Raw genomic sequence first — 21402 nt, forward strand, 5'->3', positions numbered from 1 at the left:
AATTGCTCATATAGTCATATTAGTCAATCACTCATGTAGTCATATCTAATTAAGTATTTGTATTTATGTACTAATCTACTAGTCAATTCTATCATTTATAAGTTTACACGATTACAAGTGTATTGCTTACAGACATAGCTAAACTGATATAAATATAATCATATAACAAATCCGTAGTACTTCTAACTCTCTAATATATGACGTCATTATATTATTATACGGTATTCGATTTTTTTATTAATCGCAACGCTAGACATTTACACGCTAACCGATTCACATTTTATACTTTAAATAACTTAATAAGTTAATGTGTGTGTTAAAAAAAATATAAAAGATGATATTATGAAGGTATATATCGTTTTATCGGGATTCGAGAAATGTAATTAATTTATAAGCGGTTTGTAAACGGTTCGATTTATAAGTGGTTCGGTTCATAAACGGTTCGGTTTATAAACGGTTCGGTGCAAACGGGTTGCGGTTTGTAAACGGTTCGGTGTAAACGGTTTTTATGTCAGTTCAAACGGTTTCAGGTTAGAAACGGTTCGGTTCATTTTCGGTTCGGTTTCCTTTCAGTTCGGTTTAGATTTAGTTCGGTTCTTAAACGGTTTAACGTTTACTCGGATCGGTTCGGTTTCGGTTTTACTAACATACGGTTCGGGTCGGTTTTCGGTTTTATAAAATCGGTTTTTAATCGGTTCGGTTCTCATTCGGATCGGTTGAAACAGTTCGGTTTCACCAGTTCGGTTCGGTTTTTGACAGTGCTATATAAATGTATAAGAAGAAAGATGGAGATAGTGAAAGAATTTGGTAGTGGAAATATATTTTGATAAATGGACTTTAATTTATTGTCCTTAAAAGAAGATGTGAACAAAAATATAGATTGGTTTGGATTTTATAGATTATAAACAGATTGATATCTAAAAGAAAAGACACATATATACTACCAAGCCATTTCTCTAAACTTGATTTTGAAAGAGATGTCCCTGAAAGGACATTCTTGTTCGTTAAGTTGTATACTTGTATGTAGCTAATAAAGCAATTGCATGCATGTTAAAGGACTATCTTAACGAAAAGTTTAAGCTAATGGTTGAAATCATGCAGGAATTTATTTAATACTCTATTACGCTAAAAAACTTAAGCTAATGGCTGAGATCTTGAAATACGTTGTATACTCTATCAACAATCGTGATTGTAGAAGCTACATAAAAGCAGTCAAAGGTTCAATGCAGCTAATTAAATTAGTTAGTTTAGCTAATGTTAAGAAGGTAAAAGTACGTCTCGGGGTTATTACATTGTGATACTTATATTAAGGAACATGCATGGTATAATAGTTTAAATTAAATTAAACCATGATCCATGATTGTTTAATTCATTCAAATTGTAATCATCTGAACCGTTGATCTTGCCACTTCCTTACAAGTTCATTACTATGCTATATCACAATTTAATTTCTGATTTTGACATTATATTGTTGAAAATGATTGTGATGAGATATGCTTAGTTTACAAGAAGCCAAAACAAAGATGAATATGGTATAAATGTAAACATATAATGTATTGGTTTTAATTGCCCTTTCATATGTTTGTATTGAAATAGTGCTTTGTTTTTTGAATAATTCTATTGAATAGTACCTACGGTATGAGTAATTAAAGATATAGGATGTATGTGCTTGGTCTCGTGCTAAAGGTCCCGAGTCCACGTGGTTTAGGATTAGCCAATGAATTACGTGTCATGCCATGTTAAAATTTTCAAAAAAATCATGCACCACCATGCCAATCAAGCCATGTCGTGCTTGCGTGCCTAAGTCAAGTTTCACTCATTTAGCATGTTTTGTCTTGTCTTATCGTACTTCTTCTAAACATTGTGGGTCAAGGCCTAACACGCACAATAAATTTTCATGTGGTGTCTAGTGCCTACATCATGCCGATGTCATACCACACCTTGAGTCAGTCCGGCCTATTGCCATCTTTCGAAGTAATAGATTTAAGCGAGTTTTGTATAGTTGGTAACTATTCAAATACTCTGCCTGACTCTTTTAACTATTTTCACCTCTGCCTATGACTAATTGACCATTCACTCTTGTAGAAGCATATAACCGGATCATCTTACGGCTACCAACCTTAAAAAAGTTATAATGAATACTTCTACTATATAGTAAGTGAGTATGAGAGTGAGGGATAACTCAAGTGGTTAGAGTTTCCCTCTCGATTACAGGAGATCTTAGGATCGATTCTCACCCCGTCCTTGTGGCAAACACCAAACACCAAAAAAAATATAGTATACAACTAAATGCTAATAATACACAACCATAATCAACCAATAAAGTTCCTAAATAGTATAGTAACGGTAATCACGCAATGTTAGTAGGAAGAGGTGAAAGAAAACAGAAGGGTAGTCAATTGTATAACAGTATAAGCTATGATGCACGGACACGCCTGCCAAGTGGCGTGTCCGAGTCGACACGCGTGTCGGACACGGACACGCGTGGGACACGGGGGGATACGTCTTGGACACGCGAAAATCCGTGTCCGTTTTTTTTTTTGAATTTCTTCTGTACGGACACGGGTCGTGTCTCACCCAGACACGGTCCGTTTTGTGATGGACACGCAATTACGGCTTTACAAGCCCAACTTCCTCCATTCTCTCTGACTCTCTCACATTCTCAATTCCTCCATTCACAATTCACAAACCTACTGCCTTACTCAAGCTCCCTGAGTCCCAGACCGTCAGCCACTCACCGTCGCGCCGATAACTGCCGTCGCTTCACCTGCTGCTGCTGGTCCAGACCGTCACTCAGTTCACCGTCGCTTCGTCGCCTACAGCCTACTCTCACAGAGACACAGACTTCACTCGCCGCTCGTTGTTCGTCCTCAGCCACCACCCCAGTGTCGCCAGCCACCAGTCCAACAGACCACCACCAGGTAACTCGCTCAACCTAGGTTTCAGGCCGTGGCTTGACTGGCTTCTGTACTTTGTTTTTTTTTTAAATTCAATTAATTCAGTCGCTAACTCGCTCAACCTAGGTTTCAGGCTGTCGTTGTTCGTCCTCAGCCACCAGTCCACCACCCAGTACCGTCCGTCGCCACTCGCCAGCCACCAGTCCACCACCAGGTAAGGGTTATGTGACTTCTGTCTTCTGTACTTTGTTTTCTGAAATTCAATTGCTGAATGCTGATGTTAATTGTGAGGTGGAGCCGTGGAGGCAGTATCACTGTAATTCGCAATTGTTAATTGTTAAATGTGATGTTAATTGTTAATTGTGATGTTAATTGTGAGATGGGTTCAGCTGTCAAATTGTATTGTGCCCTGGTTGCTGAAATTGTATTGTATTGTTGACTCGCTGACTTGCTGGTTGCTGAAATTGTATTGCTGAGTTGCTAACTTGCTGGTTGCTGAAATTGTATTGCTGACTTGCTGGTTGCTGAAATTGTATTGTTGTGTTGCTCACTTTGCTGTGTTGTCTTGCTGAAATGTGCTGTTGTGTTGCTGAAATTGTCAGGAATGTCTTCTAGTTCCTCTGCTTCATGCAATGTCAGTGGTAGTAGTAATTCATCTGAGTCAATGAAAGACCTCTACCCTTTGTGGAAGTTTGTTGTTAAGGGTGATAAAATATCGGGTGGTGGAGGAAATTATAATTGGAAATGTAACTTTTGCGGCGAAGTTAAAAATGGTTCATACACTAGAGTGAAAGCTCATTTGCTAGGTGAACAAGGGAAAGGGATTCAAACTTGTAATAAAGTGAAAATTGATGACCTTGCTAAACTAAGATCGCTTCATCGTGAATCCGAGGATTATAAAAAATCTTTGTTACCAAAAGTTCCACCTTTTTCAAATGAACCCATATCTTCTCACACATCAACTGAAGCTACATCAATGAGACTAGGTTCATTTGATAATGTAAAGAAGAGGAAATCAAAAAATACAATTTCCGATGCTTTTAATGTGAAATCTCGTGACCACTTGGATTCTGAAATTGCTAGAATGTTTTACACAGGGGGGTTGCCTTTTAATCTTGCTAGAAACCCTTACTATGTTAGTTCATATACAATGGCTGCCAATTCTAATCTCTCTGGTTATAAGCCTCCCGGATACAACAAACTTAGAACAACTTTGCTTTGTAAAGAGACAGAAAATGTGGATAGGTTATTACAACCTATGAAAGCCACATGGAAAACAAAAGGTGTTAGCATTGTTAGTGATGGGTGGAGTGATCCACAAAGAAGGCCTTTGATTAACATTATGATTGCTTCTGAAACGGGTCCTATGTTTATGAAAGCTATTGATTGCTCGGGTGAGATTAAGGACAAAGATTTCATTGCTACCTTACTAAGTGAGGTGATTGATGAAATTGGAGATCAAAATGTTGTTCAAATAATCACAGATAATGCAAGTAATTGTAAGGCTGCAGGGGAATTGGTTGAGGGCAGGTATCCTCATATATATTGGACACCATGTGTTGTTCATACACTTAATCTTTCAATGAAAAGCATCTGTGCAGCTAAGAATGTGTTGAATAATGTTGAAGTATATGATGAATTTCATTGGATAACGGAAGTTCATGCAGATGCCTTGTTCATTAAAAATTACATAATGAATCATTCGATGAGGCTTTCAATGTTCAATAAGTTTTCGCCATTAAAACTACTTTGCATTGCCGACACTCGTTTTGCTTCAATTGTGTGCATGCTTAAAAGGTTGAAACTCCTTAAAACATCACTTCAATCAATGGTTATTAGTGAGAATTGGTCCTTATACAAGGATGATCGACGCGGGCAAGCCTCACATGTAAGGGAAAAGATTTTGGATGAAATATGGTGGGAAAAAGTTGATTACATTCTTGATTTTACACGACCAATCTATGAGATGATTAGGGTTTGTGACACCGACAAATCTTCCTTGCATTTGGTTTATGAAAGATGGGACATTATGGTTCAAAAGGTGAAAGATGCCATCTACAAGAAAGAGGGTAAACTAGATTATGAACAATCTACCTTCTTTAATGTAGTTAAAGGGATTCTTAGTAGTCGTTGGAGTAAGGGTAGTACTCCACTTCATTCATTAGCACATTCTTTGAATCCAAGGTAAGTTTTACTTATTTAATTCATCTTTATTTATTTTTCCTTGTTTTTTATTTAATTTCTTATGGCTATTCTTATTTTGTTGTTAAAGATTTAACACGGAAGAATGGCTTAATGAGGTCCCGGGACGAGTTGCTCCAAATGCCGACAATGAAATTTCCACACAAAGATTACAATGCTTTCGAAGGCTTTTCCAAAGTCCCGATGAAAGATTCAAGATCAACACGGAATTTGCAATATTCTCACAAAAATCAGAGGGGATCTTTCTCAACATTGATTGCATGCATGATATGGCTTTGATGGATGCTAAAAATTGGTGGGCAACTTATGGTTCCCAAGTGCCTATGCTTCAAGGTTTGGCTTATAAGCTATTAGGTCAACCTTCTTCCTCTTCTTGTAGTGAAAGGAATTGGAGCACCTATAAGTTTATTCATTCTTGCACTAGAAATAAGCTTACTCCTAAACGTGCTCAAGACTTGGTATACATTCATAACAACCTTCGATTACTTTCTAGGAGAAGTGAAGAATACACTAAGGGGAGATCTAAGTTGTGGGATGTGGGTGGAGATGAGCATGACAACCTAGGAGAGGTTGGTATTCTAGAGATGGCCGAGCTCTCACTTGATGAACCCGAGATGGAGAATATGATTTTTGATGATGTACTTGGTGATGGTGAAGAATGAAACTATTAGTACTTTTGTTTATTTTATTTATGATTTGTAAAACTATTATTAAGACATGTATTTGGTTTGATGGTTTCTTGATATGTATGAGACTACGTTCGTACACTTTGTTTATTTACTTGTTTTAACAAAATTGTGTGTTTTGAGGCTAATTATTTAGTGTTTTATTGAATAGGTTGTCAAATTCTCGTTTTTTTGATATATTATATGCCTTGTTATATGCCGTACCCGTGTCCCCTATTTCAGGATTGCCGTTTTCCCGTGTCCGTATCGTGTCCGTGTCCGTGTCCGTGTCGGTATCCGTGCAACATAGAGTATAAGCAGTCACAAAACGACATTTGAGAATAAAAGTAGATGGAGTGTAAACAACATGAGAAGTTTATCTTTCTAGTATGACTAAGGATATAATATAAAATAAAAAGCTCAAAATTTTGAATGTCTCTAAAGTTGTATATAACGCGTTAAAAGAATAAAAGTAAATTAAAAACATAGAAAATTTTCTACTTTTATTATTGTTTTTTTTTCCTATTCCATTGTAACAGTTCTAATTTGGATGGATAAGGAATAATAATAATTAACAAATTTCCTCATCACCTTATTAATTATATATTATGGGTCGGGCTACAATTGAAAGACAAGCTATTAGTTAGGGCCATCCATAGTTAGACTATAAAGTTTGTTAAGTTAATGTTTGACAATGCCAATTAATTAATTATAATATAAGTTGTAATGACAGAAAGAAGACATTTTTAAGACCATGATCATGCCTGTGCTCGTCTATGCCGGTGATTTATACCCTTTGACTTGGACATTTAATTAATCCAATTTTATTTTTTTTAATCCAAGGTTGGAATTAATTAGAATCGTTAGAATTCATCCATAGAATAATGAATGAAGATAGGATGACAGTCAATTTCATCAAATATTATATTGTGATTGAAAAAGCTAAGGATGATATCAACGCACATTTAAAAAGATTGGAATTCAATTTATACGTGAACCAAATAAGCATATAATTAATTAATAATTAATAGAAATGATATTGTATGTCATATATATTGCGACTTTGCAAGGGATAGATATTATTTATAATTAATTTATATATTATGTTAGACATAATAATGAGATTTTGGAAGAATTTATGAAACACCATGTTAGTTATATTTTGAATAATGAGGGTTTTAATTAAGTGTATAGCACATACGATACATAAGAGAGATTGATTATTGCTGGTGGGTGAGATCTGAATGAAAGATCTCCTACGCTCTTATGTACATGCATGATGCAAGTCATGCAACTACGTGATCATTGTCTGAGACTACGGCAAAAGATGGTCTTTTAAGACTTTAAAATTTCTCCTCAAATTATTGTTATGTTAAACTTTTTTTTAATTTATTAATCTGTACTTGTAACAAGGTAATAGACATGTACATACTTGATCAAGTTAAAGGGCACGCAACTTATTGATTATTTATTACTACTAGGTAGATATATACATCGTTCATATGTATGTTGTCCATCACAAATTAATAACTGTCACATTAATATATAGTATAACTCGATCTAACGTATTCTAAACAAATACAATACGTTAATATGAGATTGATGTTAAGTGTATGTAAATGGACCAAAATTAATACGACATAACACCCAAAAAAAATTATATCACGCAACTTTTATCCCTAGCTAAGTAGCTAGTCCTCAAACCTTTTTCTTCCTCTTTAGCAAATTAACACGTATAATTAAGGAACAATGTACCTTTATCGCTCCTCCCTCTTTAGCAAATTAACACATATAATTAAGGAACAATGTACCTTTATCGCTCCTCCCTCTTTAAAGCGTCTTATCAAATAACTCAACCGACCTGACCTAAGATTTCATACCAATATATAAGGGTCCGTCACTTCAGCTTAATTTCAGTTCAGTTCAGTTCCTAATTTCCTTTTCTCATAAAATATTCAGTTCAGTTCAGTTCAATCCAGCTTAGCTCATTTCAGCAAGTCACTTCATTGTTCTTACTTTTAAAAAACATATAATTAAGGAAGGTGTAAAAGGGAGTTTAATTAATAATAAGTTATAACCATGCATGCCAAACACACCTCGCAATTTAAAATACAACATAGTGGTTAGTAAGTGCTCATTTCTTGGCAAATTTTTTAAGAAGTATTTGATGACAAATAATGCGGTTGTCTTTCCATGTGGGAAAGAGAATTTTGGAATCCACAAAACCTAAGCCTCCAACTTTGTTCATTGACATATAATATTTCATTTTCAATTTCTATTTCAATTTATAAGTAGTGTCGATAAAAAGAATCTTATATAACACATAACACATGTGTACGTGCTTACTTGTTCCTAGCTTTTTCCGCTATTTTTTGATTTTTTGAAGATTACTATTGCTAAATTATGCACCTCGTCTTATTTCATAATTATAAATTTAATTTGGTCATCGTTTCGAGTTTTATTAATGGTATGAGCCGCGTGACGGTGTGATATTATATTATCATTAACAACAAAAGTCTTAATCGATTGTTCGTAGGTAATTGTCGATCTTTGTTTGTAATTTATTTTCTAATGCGTGTTTGTTAGAACAAATTGATACTATTATATGTTTATAAAGGTTTTTGGTAAAGTCAATTTGCAATATCTCGGTTCTCTTTACTATGTAAAAACTAATTTTTTTTTTAATTTTTTTTTTACTCTGGGTAATTTATTTTATCTTATGCAAATTCGGTTAAATTTTGTGCAATGCACGATTGCTAATTATTTTCAACAATAATATTATTAAAATGATTTATAAATATAATGACTCGAGTATTGAAAATTAGACATAGAGTATATTAAAAATAAAAGCATGTAGACATTTTAATATTTTAGAGACTTATATTTTATATAAAACAAATGTCATAATTTAATTACAAATATTTTTTTGTTAAGTAACAATGAATTTTTTTAAGAAGGTCTTTTTGGAGGGAAAATTTTTGATACACTATTGATAAGTGTTCTCTTTATTTCGCTTTTATTAGTATGTAATAAATTAATTGATACAAAAGGTAAAAGTTGTTTATAATTGACTAATCAAAGTTATGATAGTAATGAAATTTAGGGAATTGTTGCATGTTCTTAATACGAATACTAGTAATAGAAATACAAACGTACACTCCGTAAAAGTCAACAGCACGCAGGTGAGTACAAACAAACTCTTTGGCGTAAAAAGGCTTCACAAGCTAAGGCTTTAGTGCTTGATAGAACTCTTGATGATGAGTTGATGAAATCTCCAAATATCGAAAAATCAACGTTGTAGTTGTACATATGTAGTGTATATAGTATACTCCATTTGTATTTTTTATGTATTTCTACATGTACTGTGTTAATTAAAATATCGACTAATTTTTTATTTTAGGTTTTGTTCTCTTTGGAATATTTTCAGTTCAGTTCTTAATTTCCTTCTCTTATAAAATATTCATTTCAGTTCAGCTCAATTAATCAGAACAGGCCCTTAGTGGAAAAATTGCTTCTGTATCTCATAATTACAATGATGTAGTAGAAAGATTGTTGTCTCACAATTATGATGGCCTGGTGTGGGACTGGGATGACTAGGATCAATCTCCACCAAAGACATCTTTGAGAATAGAAGTTTCGTTACCCTTCTCTTGGCCACCACTTTCAAGGGACCTTTTTCTGCGTGCCCGGACCGGGTTGACTTAGGAGAAGTTTCGATTCGATAGGGCGTTTTCTTCTTACTAACCCCCCCAAAAAAAAATTTAAATAATTCATAGATCTTGTGTGCTTTTTAATCATCTAATAAATTATAATTTTTACAAGTTCCGAATATGGAGTGTATGGCAATAAACTCGAAAATATGATACTCTATTTCATAAGATCTTATTTAAATCATTCTAATCTATTCTGATTTTAACAAAATTAAATAGTATGTACTCCTTACTACAAGTATAAGAATAACGTAAAGAGATAGAACAACTTAAAACATTAATCAATTTATTCTTCATGGTATTAAATAGTATATATATATGTACCCTTTCTTTTCTCCAATGGACTAATTTAAACTGTGGATTGAATAGGTGAGATGTCGAGGCTTTCCAATTTGTTGTACGTACAAATGAAATGTAAGTTGATTTATTATGTATATCTAAATTCACATGATTCATAACTTCCCCCATTAATTCTTGTAAATGAGTAGAAGCAAGATTTATTCTTGTGATTCATATATATTTTTGGATACGATAATATTATCATATACAAATACAAATAGTTAAAAACTTAAAATCAGTTTATATGAATGTGACAAGATAGTGTACCTGTAGAATCTTGAAACTGCAACTACATGTGATAGTCACGTCAAAGTACATGCAATATAATGGAAATTATCCATTCATGTCAATTTTTAACAAGTTGATTGCTAGTTGTTATATTGGTGGAATATTGGAATAATTATATGTCAAGAATTATGTCATTTTTGTTCAAATTTGATCATTAAGTGTAGCTTTGCATTGCATTGCATAATCTTTTCCTTTATTAGAGTGTTACACAACATGTTGAGAACAATTAATTTTCACATGTGGGTTTTTTGGGTTTTTTTATTTTTATTTTTTGACAGGCACATGAAAATTAAATACTAAGTACTAAGTACCTTCTATAAAAAAAATTTGTAACACAGCAACATTTAGATTAAATAAAGTAAAAATTTTAAAGCCATTTAAAACGTTACTTTTCTTTTTTTTTTTTTTTTTTTTTTTTTTTTGGAAACTAAAACTTTACTTAGGGAGTACTTTTTTTTTTAGGTCTTCAAGATGTTCCACCACTTTAATGCTCCCACTTGGGTCACAAGCTTGCGTTACCAAGCTCAGCTACTTAGGGAGTACTTGAAAACTAAAAAGGAGTATATACTTGTTCATAGAGTTTAGAGGTATTAATTGGATTTGTTTCCTTGTGAGTCCACCCTCTAGCTCTATGCATGGAATTTCAAAAACAAATATTCTACTCTGTAATAATTTACATAAAACTATCAATAAACTACATAAAATGTCCCGTTCAAAAAAAAAAAAAAAAAAAAAAAACTGCATGAAATGTCAAAAAAGTAACATCTAAATATTAGAATTCGAGATATTGAGAAATTCATATAAAACGTTATATTGTCTCACGGTGGAACCTAATTCACACAATACTTTCTCATAAAATTATTTCAAATCCGGTTGTTGACGAAGAGTTTTGATTGATTAAGGGTCTATTCATATTTACTGAACTGAACTGATTGAAGCTGAACTGAACTGAACTAATTGGAGCTGAACTGAACTGAACTAAGCTGAAATGAATATTTTATGAGAGAGGGAAATTAAGAGCTGAACTGAACTGATTGGAGCTTAACTGAACTGAACTGAACTGATTAGAGCTGAACTGAACTGAACTGAACTGAAAATAAGTAAATATGAACAGGCCCTTATCTTTTAAGATTTTTTTTTTCAAGCATATATAGGCTCGTTTTAGACCTCATCATCTGATTATCTAATAGTCAAACAACACCATAGTAAAAAGTGTTATACTAGTACAACTTTTATTGTGTATTGTTAACATTAATGTTGTTGAACTTCACTCTATTTGAACTTGCATGGATTTCAAAAGTCAAAATTGAGCGTAATTATAAGCTTGCTAACATTATGAACTAGGTATTTTTTCTCCATACTCGTTATCTGAATAACTTCACAAAAAAGTTTTGATCAATCGAGCATCTTTTAAAGATTCAAGAATATTGGTTCATTTAAAACCCAATATGCTGATGATTCCCAAATAAGAATTTCATAAAATAGTACGGAGTAACGTATATTACAATTTTCTCCTAATTACTCCGTATATATTACTAGGTGTACATACTTTACAAGTCACAAAGCTAAAAATGACTCTTAGCATTAAATAAGTCAACTTTGATGATACTGCCGCATTATGCATAAATGACTTGGCAATGCATGTAATTGAAGCCTCCATTAGCATATTTAACTATTTGGAAATTTGAAAGTTGATTCATTAACTAGGAATCATATGACATCCATAATATAATATAAGAGAAGATTAACATATAATACGTAAATATTAAGTTTGAATAGATAAATTCGATTCTAATACTATGATAGTGTAAATGAGATGTAACATCTTTAATTTCCATATCTGATCCTCTTTCATGTTGCTATTTGATTAATCCTTAGGGTCTGTTCTCATTGACTAAAATCAGTTGAGCTGAATTGAAATGAATATTTTATAAGAGAAAGAAATTAGGAGTTGAATTGAACTGAAAATAAATGTATGAGAACAGGCCCTAGGAGGAGCATGTGTGCAAAATTGCATTAATAAAACTTTTTGATATAATAAGGTTCATTTAGTCTATAGTGGCTTAGGTTAGGTTTTCTATTCAAAATAAAAGCTTGTAGCCCAAAAATGTCGCATAACTCAGTCACACTGACTAAAATTGACTAAAGTATTTAGTAGTGATCTGATCCATAATCAACTCTATCTATCACCTTTTCTATCCCGCCAACGACTTCCAATGTTTCAGTGTTCTAAAAGACTTCAAAGAGAGGAAAAGCATTTTATTACAAGACACAAAATTATAATTTGAAGATACCTTGCTCAATATGTAGGCATAACTTTGTACAAATTTGGTAGAGTATGAAGAAGAATATGCTATGGAAATGAACCAAAGATCCAATGGATAACAATTACCATAAGAATTGCCGCTAATTGGGGTATTGCCATCAAGGCATCAATGTCCCACCCCATGCCTTAAATTTAATATTCCAATTAATTTTCAACTTAAAAAGAATGACTTCACTACTATCACTTCTTTTTGAAAATAAATAATAAATACAATTAAAAAAAAAATTAAGAATTTCCTTCAAAAAAAAATAAAAAAATTAAGAATTACTCGTAATATTGCTTAATTGTAGAAGCAGTGTTGTAGTAGTTGTCAATCAGCTTGATCTATGGAGTAATTTGATTCAATAATTAAAAAATAAATAAAACTAGTTAGTTAGATATGATCTCAAAGACTATTCAAAAGCAAATACCAAAAATTATTTGATTTCTTATAATTTGCATCAAAACAAAATATTTGTTCCATATAGTCAATTATGTCACCTTGTATCTATATGATAAATTGATATGTACGTACATATAAATATAACACATTTTTGTAACAAGATCTACTTCATTCATGTACCAAATTATCAAAGAAGAAAAAGACGACTTTTATAATCAAATCAGACTACTAAATACATACAGTATACAACTAATATAAGAGCTTATATATGTTAGTTTTTCCCTGTTTTTTTCTTAATATAAAGACAACTTTAGAGTCATAAAAGATTATGGTATTCTTCATTTTTTACAACTTTTTGAAATGTTGAAAATCTGAACTTTAAAAGTTGAAAAAGAATTTGATTTAGTACTACTAATGCTAAGGATTAGAAGTTTAATTGTCGCTCTCCAAAATTAGCTGGAAAATTGATTCAATTTTTTGGTCAACCTTTTTACAATATACTCAATGATGTGTCAACTAGAGGTATAATTTCAAATAAGAAGAGAATTTTTTTTTTTTTTTTCATAGCAATTCCAATATAACAATGCTGTTTTTTTCCGTTCAAAATTAAAGTACTTTTATGCTACGTATATTATGAATCATGATAAATTTAGGTAATTCAAAAATAGACCTCCCACCACCTTACGTCCTTACCCCTTATTTATTGTTAGGTATACATTGAGATTTGAGAATTCTCACTTTAAAAAGAGGGTCTCAAAAGAAAATAAATATTGTTAGTTATAGATGGTCAAGTGAAAATCTCATAATCAAACTCTATCATAGTCAAGCACAATATTATGACATACAATAGAGGCAATAGTCGGATTATTTCTGTCAATTTTTTCCTTCAATGATATAAGATACTTAATTTCGCAAGAGTACTTTACTAAAACTTTAAAAGGAGTTTAATGTCACAACTCAAAAGACATTTTCTTTCAGAAAGCGGTCCTAAGGCAACAAGATCATGATATAATATGCGGACATAAAAGTAACAACACTAACATATTCTCACTAGCCTGCCGACACAGTAGACTAATCATTTCGCATCATATAATAAACTATGGATTAATTAGTCAATAATTAGAACACTAATAATTAGTAACAACACATAACACATGATTAGAAGAGAGAGAAAACCAAGGATCCATAAATTTAGGCACTTTGATTTAATGCAAAATATACAAGTTTATTTTTATAACATGATATGATATGAATAATTTATGCATCACTTAAAAATAATCAAATTCTACAGTATTTCTTAAATACAATTTTTTTTATGTAGAATATTTTGGTACCAAACTAACCAAGAACAAATAAAATTACAAACTTGAGTATCTTTTTTATGATCCAAAAGCAAAAGAATAATGATTTTGGTAATTTATATGGGTTTTTGATGCCCCCATAAATCTATCTCACCAATTTTTAACCCCTCCAAGAAAACAAATTCACAGCACTATAAGTGATAAATTAAATTAACAAAAGAGTAAATTCTATGTCGAATAAACGGAAAAAATTTCTATAGGAGATATGATTCTCAGAGGAATTTTATTCGTCTGAATCATGGCTGTACTCGTTAGCAGTAGCTTTTGCATCTATGCAGATGCATTTGATCGCGAAAATTAGATGAACGCGTATGTTATGTGTTTCAGCTCATTTGCTCGCCGATCAAATCTAAGCCCACGAGTAGGAAAGTAACGCCTTGGAATAAGAGGAAGTAGAAATGCACCCCTTGTGCAGATAACAGACTCCTAAGAGCAGCAGTAAGTAGTAAGAAGGCCAATGTAAGCTCTTTCTTGTAGATTTTGTTCGTTTTCTTCTTAGCAGGATTAGGGGTGGCATCCTGATGTTCTTTCAGTTTGGTCAGCTCAGACAGGCCGCTGTCTGAAGCACCTCGGAACAGTTGGGGTTGGTTCATTGCCTTTGTTTCCCGTTCTTCCATGGCTACTAAGTCTGGCTCTGAGGACCGACCTGCTTTCTTGGTGACGATCCATTCATATGAACTACCCAATTGGAATAACCCGGAGATCATTGCATTGAACTTGGTTACTGACATTGTGTTCTCGAACAAAAGGTATGGAACGATGAAGGGGAATGAACTCGGTGAAGGAAGTATATTAAGCAGTGACATGAAAACAGGTATATAACAGATAACCCAAAGTGGTAGCTCGGCTTCAGGGACAAACATGGTCAAGGGAAGAATGATGCAGAACAATGTGAAGGAATAGAATGGCAGAATTAGTTTTCTTAGAAGGAAAAACAGTAGGATAAGGTTCGCTTTCTTCAATGATGACAGCTGCAGATGTGATCGAATTACAATAATCAGAACAATTGAGATCATTTTGAGCAAGAACCAAATATAATTAAGGGTGTTAATTATGCAATTGTAACAAGAAAAGCTACCTTCGAGCTTATGATAGCTGGCAAACATAATCGAAAGAGCTGCATTGGACCCGAATGCCAACGGTGTTGTTGTTTTCTGTAGGCTTCATAAGACTCCGGAAGTTCACATAGGACCTGAAAATGACACAAATTATAGGAAAAGTTTATCAAAATCTGCATAATTCCAAACTCTATCTGATATTTTGGCAATAATGTTTCGCTATCAAATTGATCTAATTCAGTACAATACATTTCACACCAATATGATCTGATCATATAAAACATTGAGCAACACATACCCTGACGTCGTTAAGGTAGACAAACTTCCACCCATTGAGATGAGCACGGACAGCAATGTCCATGTCCTCAACAGTCGTTCTTTCGAGCCAACCACCGGAGTCCTCCAATGCTTTGATCCTCCAAACTCCAGCAGTTCCATTAAACCCAAAGAAACTAAGGTACACACCATTAACTTGTTGCTCCACTTCAAAGTGAAAGCAAAGGTTAATATACTGAAGGCGTGTTAGTAGGTTCTCATCTTTGTTTACAAAGGTCCACCTCGCTTGAACCAAACCAACTTCTGGTTTACCCTGCAATACATCAAAAACACCAACACAAACGAAATTTAAGTTTTTGTATTACTAATTTACTAACAACCACATGTTAATTAAGCAATTTTCATACAAACTACCTCGAAATGTGGGACAGTTTGTTGCAGGAAATCGGGTTTAGGCTGAAAATCAGCATCAAAGATGGCAACAAATTCATAATCTCTAACATAATCACAGTTCATAGCAGACTTCAGATTACCAGCTTTGTAACCAGTTCGAACCAAACGATGTCGGTAGATAATGTTAACACCCTTTTGACTCCATTTAGAACATTCACTCTTGATCAACCATTGTATACTTTCATCATCAGAATCATCTAAAACTTGAATAAGAATTTTGTCTTTTGGCCAATCTAGTTGACAAACTGCTGAAATTGACTGCTCATATACCTAATCAAAACAAAACAGAACAATAACAATTATAACCAATCATTCATAACATAATTAATTAAATGATCATATTACAATTCTATAAATACTTATAAAAATTGGGATTATAAACTTGTAATATATGATATGGTAATGATATATACCTCTTTTTCATTGCACATTGGAATCTGAACAAGAACCATAGGATAAAAAGAGCCAGGATTCTCAGCATCAATTGGCTTAGGTTCACCTTCAACCTTAGGCTTTATCCCTTTAATCTTAATCCAAAAACACCCAAAACACAGCACCAGTCTATCAACAGACTGAATCATGAACAAAAGTACACAGAAGTTGGACAAAAACTGGATCAAAGGAGCAATATACTCGACTCGAAAATCGACCCAACCCACATAAACCTGATGAAACAAACCTTGAATCTCGACGGTTCGAGGTATGATCATACTCAAATTACTTGTTTGAAGGTAATACTGCCAGCCATTGAAATGTGCAAACATCTCAAATGCCAAGAATGCAAGTGCAGTAATCAGAAAACCCAGAATTATCCTGTACAATAATTTCCCTTTACTAGATTTATCATTCTCCATTTTTACACCTTCACCTAAAATCAACCTCTTTTTAATTGTACTTAATAATGATAAAACACCATTTCCAACCCAAGCAACACAACCAGCAGCTTTATGAGCCCTGAGAAGTAAAACCCATGTCATTTGTTTTGCATTTTTACCTCTATCTTTTTCAACTGCCCTAAATGCTGTATCTGGGCTTTCTATTTCAAGTAATGAGTAATTTGGATTCTCCATTTTTACTATTACTGGAGTTCCCTTTCTCTCTCCTCCATCTTTGCCCCACCATTTACTCATATCAATACCAGGAACCATAATTTTTTTGGATTTTTGGCTACAAGTTTTGATTTTTCCTACAATTCAGAAAAAACCCAGATCTTAAAACCAGGAAATTCTCACAAATTAACACCAATTTCACCCATTAATGTATGTATTATGTGCAAGTAAGTAAGTATATCTTTAAATTTGCACAAATACCCAGAAGATTACACTAGTAGATCCACAACAAACAGAAGCAATATAATGTTGCAGACACAAAAAGAGGCAGAACAGCCAATTGAATTTAGAGAGAGAAAATGAAGCAAAACCAAAAAAAAAAAAAAAAAAAACAGAAGTTTTTAGAGAGATAAGATAGGAGAGAGAAAACAGAGAGATAGAGAGAGAAAAACAGAGCTACTGGAAAAAAAGCTTGAAGAAGGGGGTATAAGAGAGAAGAAGAAGGGCCCCTAACATGGAAATTACTAAAATAGAAGGAAAGTTCTTTGAAGCACTGATTCTCTTCTAGCGTATTAGTGGGGTAATTAAGAAATTAAATATGGTTTATCCTTAAAAAGTAAAATATTTAATAAACTTTACAAACTTATTCTTACCAGAAACAAATTCCCAAAAAAAAAAAAAAAAAGAGATTTTTTTTTTTTATGTAACCATTGAAGAGGAGAAGGAAGGAAGGTTTTGGATTTCTGTAAATGCTGAAGAAAGAGGAGAGAGAAAAGAAGAGATAACAATAAATATTGCTGTAGTATTTATACTATAGGTAACAAACAATTTTATATTCTTTGTATTTGAATGGATGGTATGGTAAAGTACAAAATAAGCTAGGTAATGTAAGAGGGGAATTTGTGAATTTCTGGATTTCCTTTGTAGTTTCATAAATTAATGAAGTTTTTACTTTACCTTGGTTTTTGATAGGGATGAGTGATTTATTGAAAATACATTTGCTCAAATGGGTGATGCTGGCAAAAGTAGTTGGTGTGAGGAAAATCTTAACCCTCCTCGTTGCCTATTTTGTATTATCTAAGCACTCGTAAATTTCTCGTTTACACTGTTATTGTGTTTGTATATTTGATTTAAAATTTTAATTACTTGTACCATTTTTACCTCGATAGGGCGGTAAGGATGATCAGATGAGTGTTTCATAAGTTAATGGTCGAATGGGTGATGACGTGATGTTAGCAAAAGTAGTTGGTGATATAAGGAAAAAATTAATTCATCCCATTATTTATTTTGTATTATCTGATTATTAGTACATTTCTTATTAATAAATAAAAGTGATCTGTTATTTAGAGTACCGATACACTATTGCTAATAGCTATAATTCGTTTTAATTTTTTTTTACTGTTAGCACTCTTTTTAATTTCTTGGTAGGGATGAGCAATTTGTAAGTTATTTTGTCAAATGGGTGATGTTAGCAAATAAAGGCAATGGTTGAAAGAAGGTTAAATAATGAAACTCATCTTGACATTTATTTTGTACTAATTGGCCACTCATACAGTTCTCATTTATATACAGATTATAGTGTTACAATTTAGAGCCTGTTTTAATAGACTGAAATCAGCTGAACTGAAGTGAAATGAATATTTTATAAGAGAAGGAAATTAGGAGCTGAACTGAACTGAAAATAAATATATGAGAACAGGCCCTTACTGTACTACTTTAATCTCATTTAAATTGTTACTCGTAATACTTGTACATTTTAGAAACTTGTTCATAAACTTAACAAATGATTTCAATAGATATGAAGTATTGGAATAGTGCTTTATTTACCTATATATATACTGTATATATACAGTATATAATTTAATACTCCTACCTACTTTAATGTCTAAACCTAGTACTTTGTATAATCATATTTGTGAATAATACAAAAAAGTCGCAGTAAAAAATTAATTATCGAAAAATGATCAAGGTAGAAGATAGTGAAAGGACAAAAAGAAGGTAGATTATAGAGGATTTGGAAGACAGCAGAGACAATACTGATACAACTGGGCCTTGAAATTGTCCAAATTTTGGGGTGTCTTTTTCACATGCATGCATGTGTACACAGACTGTATACACTTTCATACGTACCTCTCTACATCATATACGCTTGGGGAAATTGCAAAGGATATACATATGCGGAGGATAAATATATATTTTTTAAAAAAAAATTATTAATTCTTTTGTGTTTTAATAAGTGTTATATTTGTTTTTTTTTCCTTCTTTACTATTTATATAATGGTTTTGACTTGATTAATTTTTCACGAAGTAGTATATTAGGAAAAAAAAAATTGTTATTATATAACACGTTGTTGGATTCATTATAATGTATACTTTCATAGTACTCCCTCCGTCCCTTATTGTGTGCACCGCTAAACAAAAAAAGTGGGTCCATGGAGCAAACAAAAGGGGACTGAAAAAGTATTAATTTTTTTATAATTTACAAACAAATAATTAGATAAACTAATAGTCAAACTTTTGTCTCGACATTCGTGTTTGGTTAAAATTTAATACTTGTTAAAACACGGAGGAAGTGCAGAGTAACCTAGGTCATATTCTCTTTACCAGAATTGAACCATTCTGTGAAAATAATTTAGTTAAACTAGAATTATTATATTGAAATTTAATTATTTTCCGTTAAACTCTAATTAATTTTGTTAATTACAAAATATTTGCTTTTACTCGTGATCTGCAATCGTTGTATTTATCTTGTTATATGCTTTGTACCTTACAATATTCAACCCGATACTAATTTCGAATTGGATATTTGATTCGAAAATATTGATATCGGATACATATATATTCGGATATCAATTTTAATTTTCAAATATCTAATATTCGAAATATTTTTACTATCTGATAACGGATATCGCATCCAACTATCAAGATTTCAAGTATCAGGCAACTAATGGATATCGGATCCTATCCAAAAATTTGGGCATTATTTTGCATTTTCTTAAAAAAAAAAGTCAAAATTAGACATTATAAGATTATATTGTCCAATATTTTAGAAATTGGATAACCGATAATCCATAAAACTTTTCGAGTCGGATTCAAATATCAATGAACATTCGATTCCTTGTCACCCTAGCTAGCTAATATTGGAAAATTGGATATATATTGGATAAATTAAGGATAATAATGGTTATACAGAGTATACTATTGGAAAGGAATATTACAGATTTATAGGTGACTAGGTCATGTTCATTTTGCCTATCTCAAACTATTCCGCGAAATCATTTTTGTTGATGAATAGAAATTATATCATTGAATTTAAATTGTTTTTGTTAACTTAAATTATTTTTATTGATCAGAAACATTATTTGCTTTTACTTATGTTGTTATATATATTATATCTAACTTATTATTTGAAGCTACATACCACTCCATAATTTTTACTAATTTAAATTACAGTAATTTTTATTGTATTTAACTTATATTTGGTAAAGAGGACAATAGGAGAGAACTAAATACACATGTTTCATTTACAATACTCCAATTTTAGTAGAATAAAAAATTAAACATTTATGTATTCCAAAGTTTAACAAAAAGTGAAATATCTACTTTAATAAACCGAAATCTTGTCCGGGTCAATCCAACTTGATTTAGCAGGATAAATCATTTGAAAGTGGAGCAAAGTTAATTAGGCAGCCAATCCCCATGTCAAAGTATTTTCATATATAGTTTCTGATACACATTTAACCAAATATAAATTTTAAAATAATTATATCTATATTCTTGTTTAGAAAAGTTTCTACTTTCAAAATGCATGCATATTAATTAAAACCAATCAAATAGAATTTCGTATGATCAATATTTTTATAATATAAAGGCAAAAAAAAATTGTGAAAGTGTAGCACTATAATCTAGACAATTCATTAAATTCAAAAAGAGAAAATAGGAATAGAAGAGGAATTCTATAATGCCATATTAGCAAGCTAACTACTTTAGGTTTTTTTAAAAGTTTCTCTTTAATTGAATTTTTAAACAACTTTAATTTTTGTTTGTGAAGGGGTACTTTTTCTTTCTTTAATTAAACTAAACACTACTTTAGAAAACCACATCAAAGTGTATCCAACTTTAATTTATCTAAATATATTGTTTAAGATTGTTTAAACACTTGGATAAACCTATAAACAAGCTTGATGACTTGCCAACCTCTTTAACTGATTGCTTGTTCACAAACGTCATCATGATTCATAGCACAATCTCTTGCGATTATTACCTCGTGGGAATATATTTGTCTAGTGTCAACTTTTTGACTTTCAACATTAGGTGAGTTTGCCAATGTGTAGAACACGGATTGTGTTTTTTTTTTTTTTTATAACTCTGGAATAAACTTAAGCAGTGTTCAATT

The 21402-nt window shown here is 32.1% G+C and overlaps 2 protein-coding genes across 2 annotated transcripts; one reads left to right on the top strand and one right to left on the bottom strand.

Annotated features, from left to right (window-relative positions):
* The first annotated feature begins 3501 nt into the window (after positions 1–3501).
* On the top strand, positions 3502–5761 carry LOC110726623. The gene is made up of 2 exons (XM_021906094.1): positions 3502–5081; positions 5170–5761. The coding sequence occupies exons 1-2, from the start codon at positions 3502–3504 to the stop codon at positions 5759–5761; spliced, it is 2172 nt and encodes a 723-aa protein (XP_021761786.1).
* An 8253-nt stretch (positions 5762–14014) lies between these two features.
* On the bottom strand, positions 14015–17940 carry LOC110726671 (probable xyloglucan glycosyltransferase 5). The gene is made up of 5 exons (XM_021906143.1): positions 16371–17940; positions 15919–16227; positions 15527–15817; positions 15249–15362; positions 14015–15141 (listed from the first exon to the last, which is right to left on the bottom strand). Exons 1-5 carry the CDS (start codon positions 17103–17105, stop codon positions 14494–14496), a joined length of 2097 nt encoding a protein of 698 aa, XP_021761835.1. The 5' UTR covers positions 17106–17940; the 3' UTR covers positions 14015–14493.
* Positions 17941–21402: the final 3462 nt, after the last annotated feature.

The sequence above is a fragment of the Chenopodium quinoa genome, unplaced genomic scaffold (genome assembly GCF_001683475.1).
Source record: "Chenopodium quinoa cultivar QQ74 unplaced genomic scaffold, ASM168347v1, whole genome shotgun sequence".
In the NCBI taxonomy this organism is placed as follows: domain Eukaryota; kingdom Viridiplantae; phylum Streptophyta; class Magnoliopsida; order Caryophyllales; family Amaranthaceae; genus Chenopodium; species Chenopodium quinoa.

Excerpts from the sequence above, each read along its gene's own strand:
- LOC110726623 (XM_021906094.1), top strand. The coding sequence starts at position 3,502 with ATGTCTTCTAGTTCCTCTGCTTCATGCAATGTCAGTGGTAGTAGTAAT. Across the intron at positions 5,082-5,169 it reads GCACATTCTTTGAATCCAAG|ATTTAACACGGAAGAATGGC; the intron begins GTAAGTTTTACT and ends TTGTTGTTAAAG.
- LOC110726671 (XM_021906143.1), bottom strand. The coding sequence starts at position 17,105 with ATGGTTCCTGGTATTGATATGAGTAAATGGTGGGGCAAAGATGGAGGA. Across the intron at positions 15,818-15,918 it reads AAACTGTCCCACATTTCGAG|GGTAAACCAGAAGTTGGTTT; the intron begins GTAGTTTGTATG and ends GATGTATTGCAG. Across the intron at positions 15,142-15,248 it reads CAGCTATCATAAGCTCGAAG|CTGTCATCATTGAAGAAAGC; the intron begins GTAGCTTTTCTT and ends TCACATCTGCAG.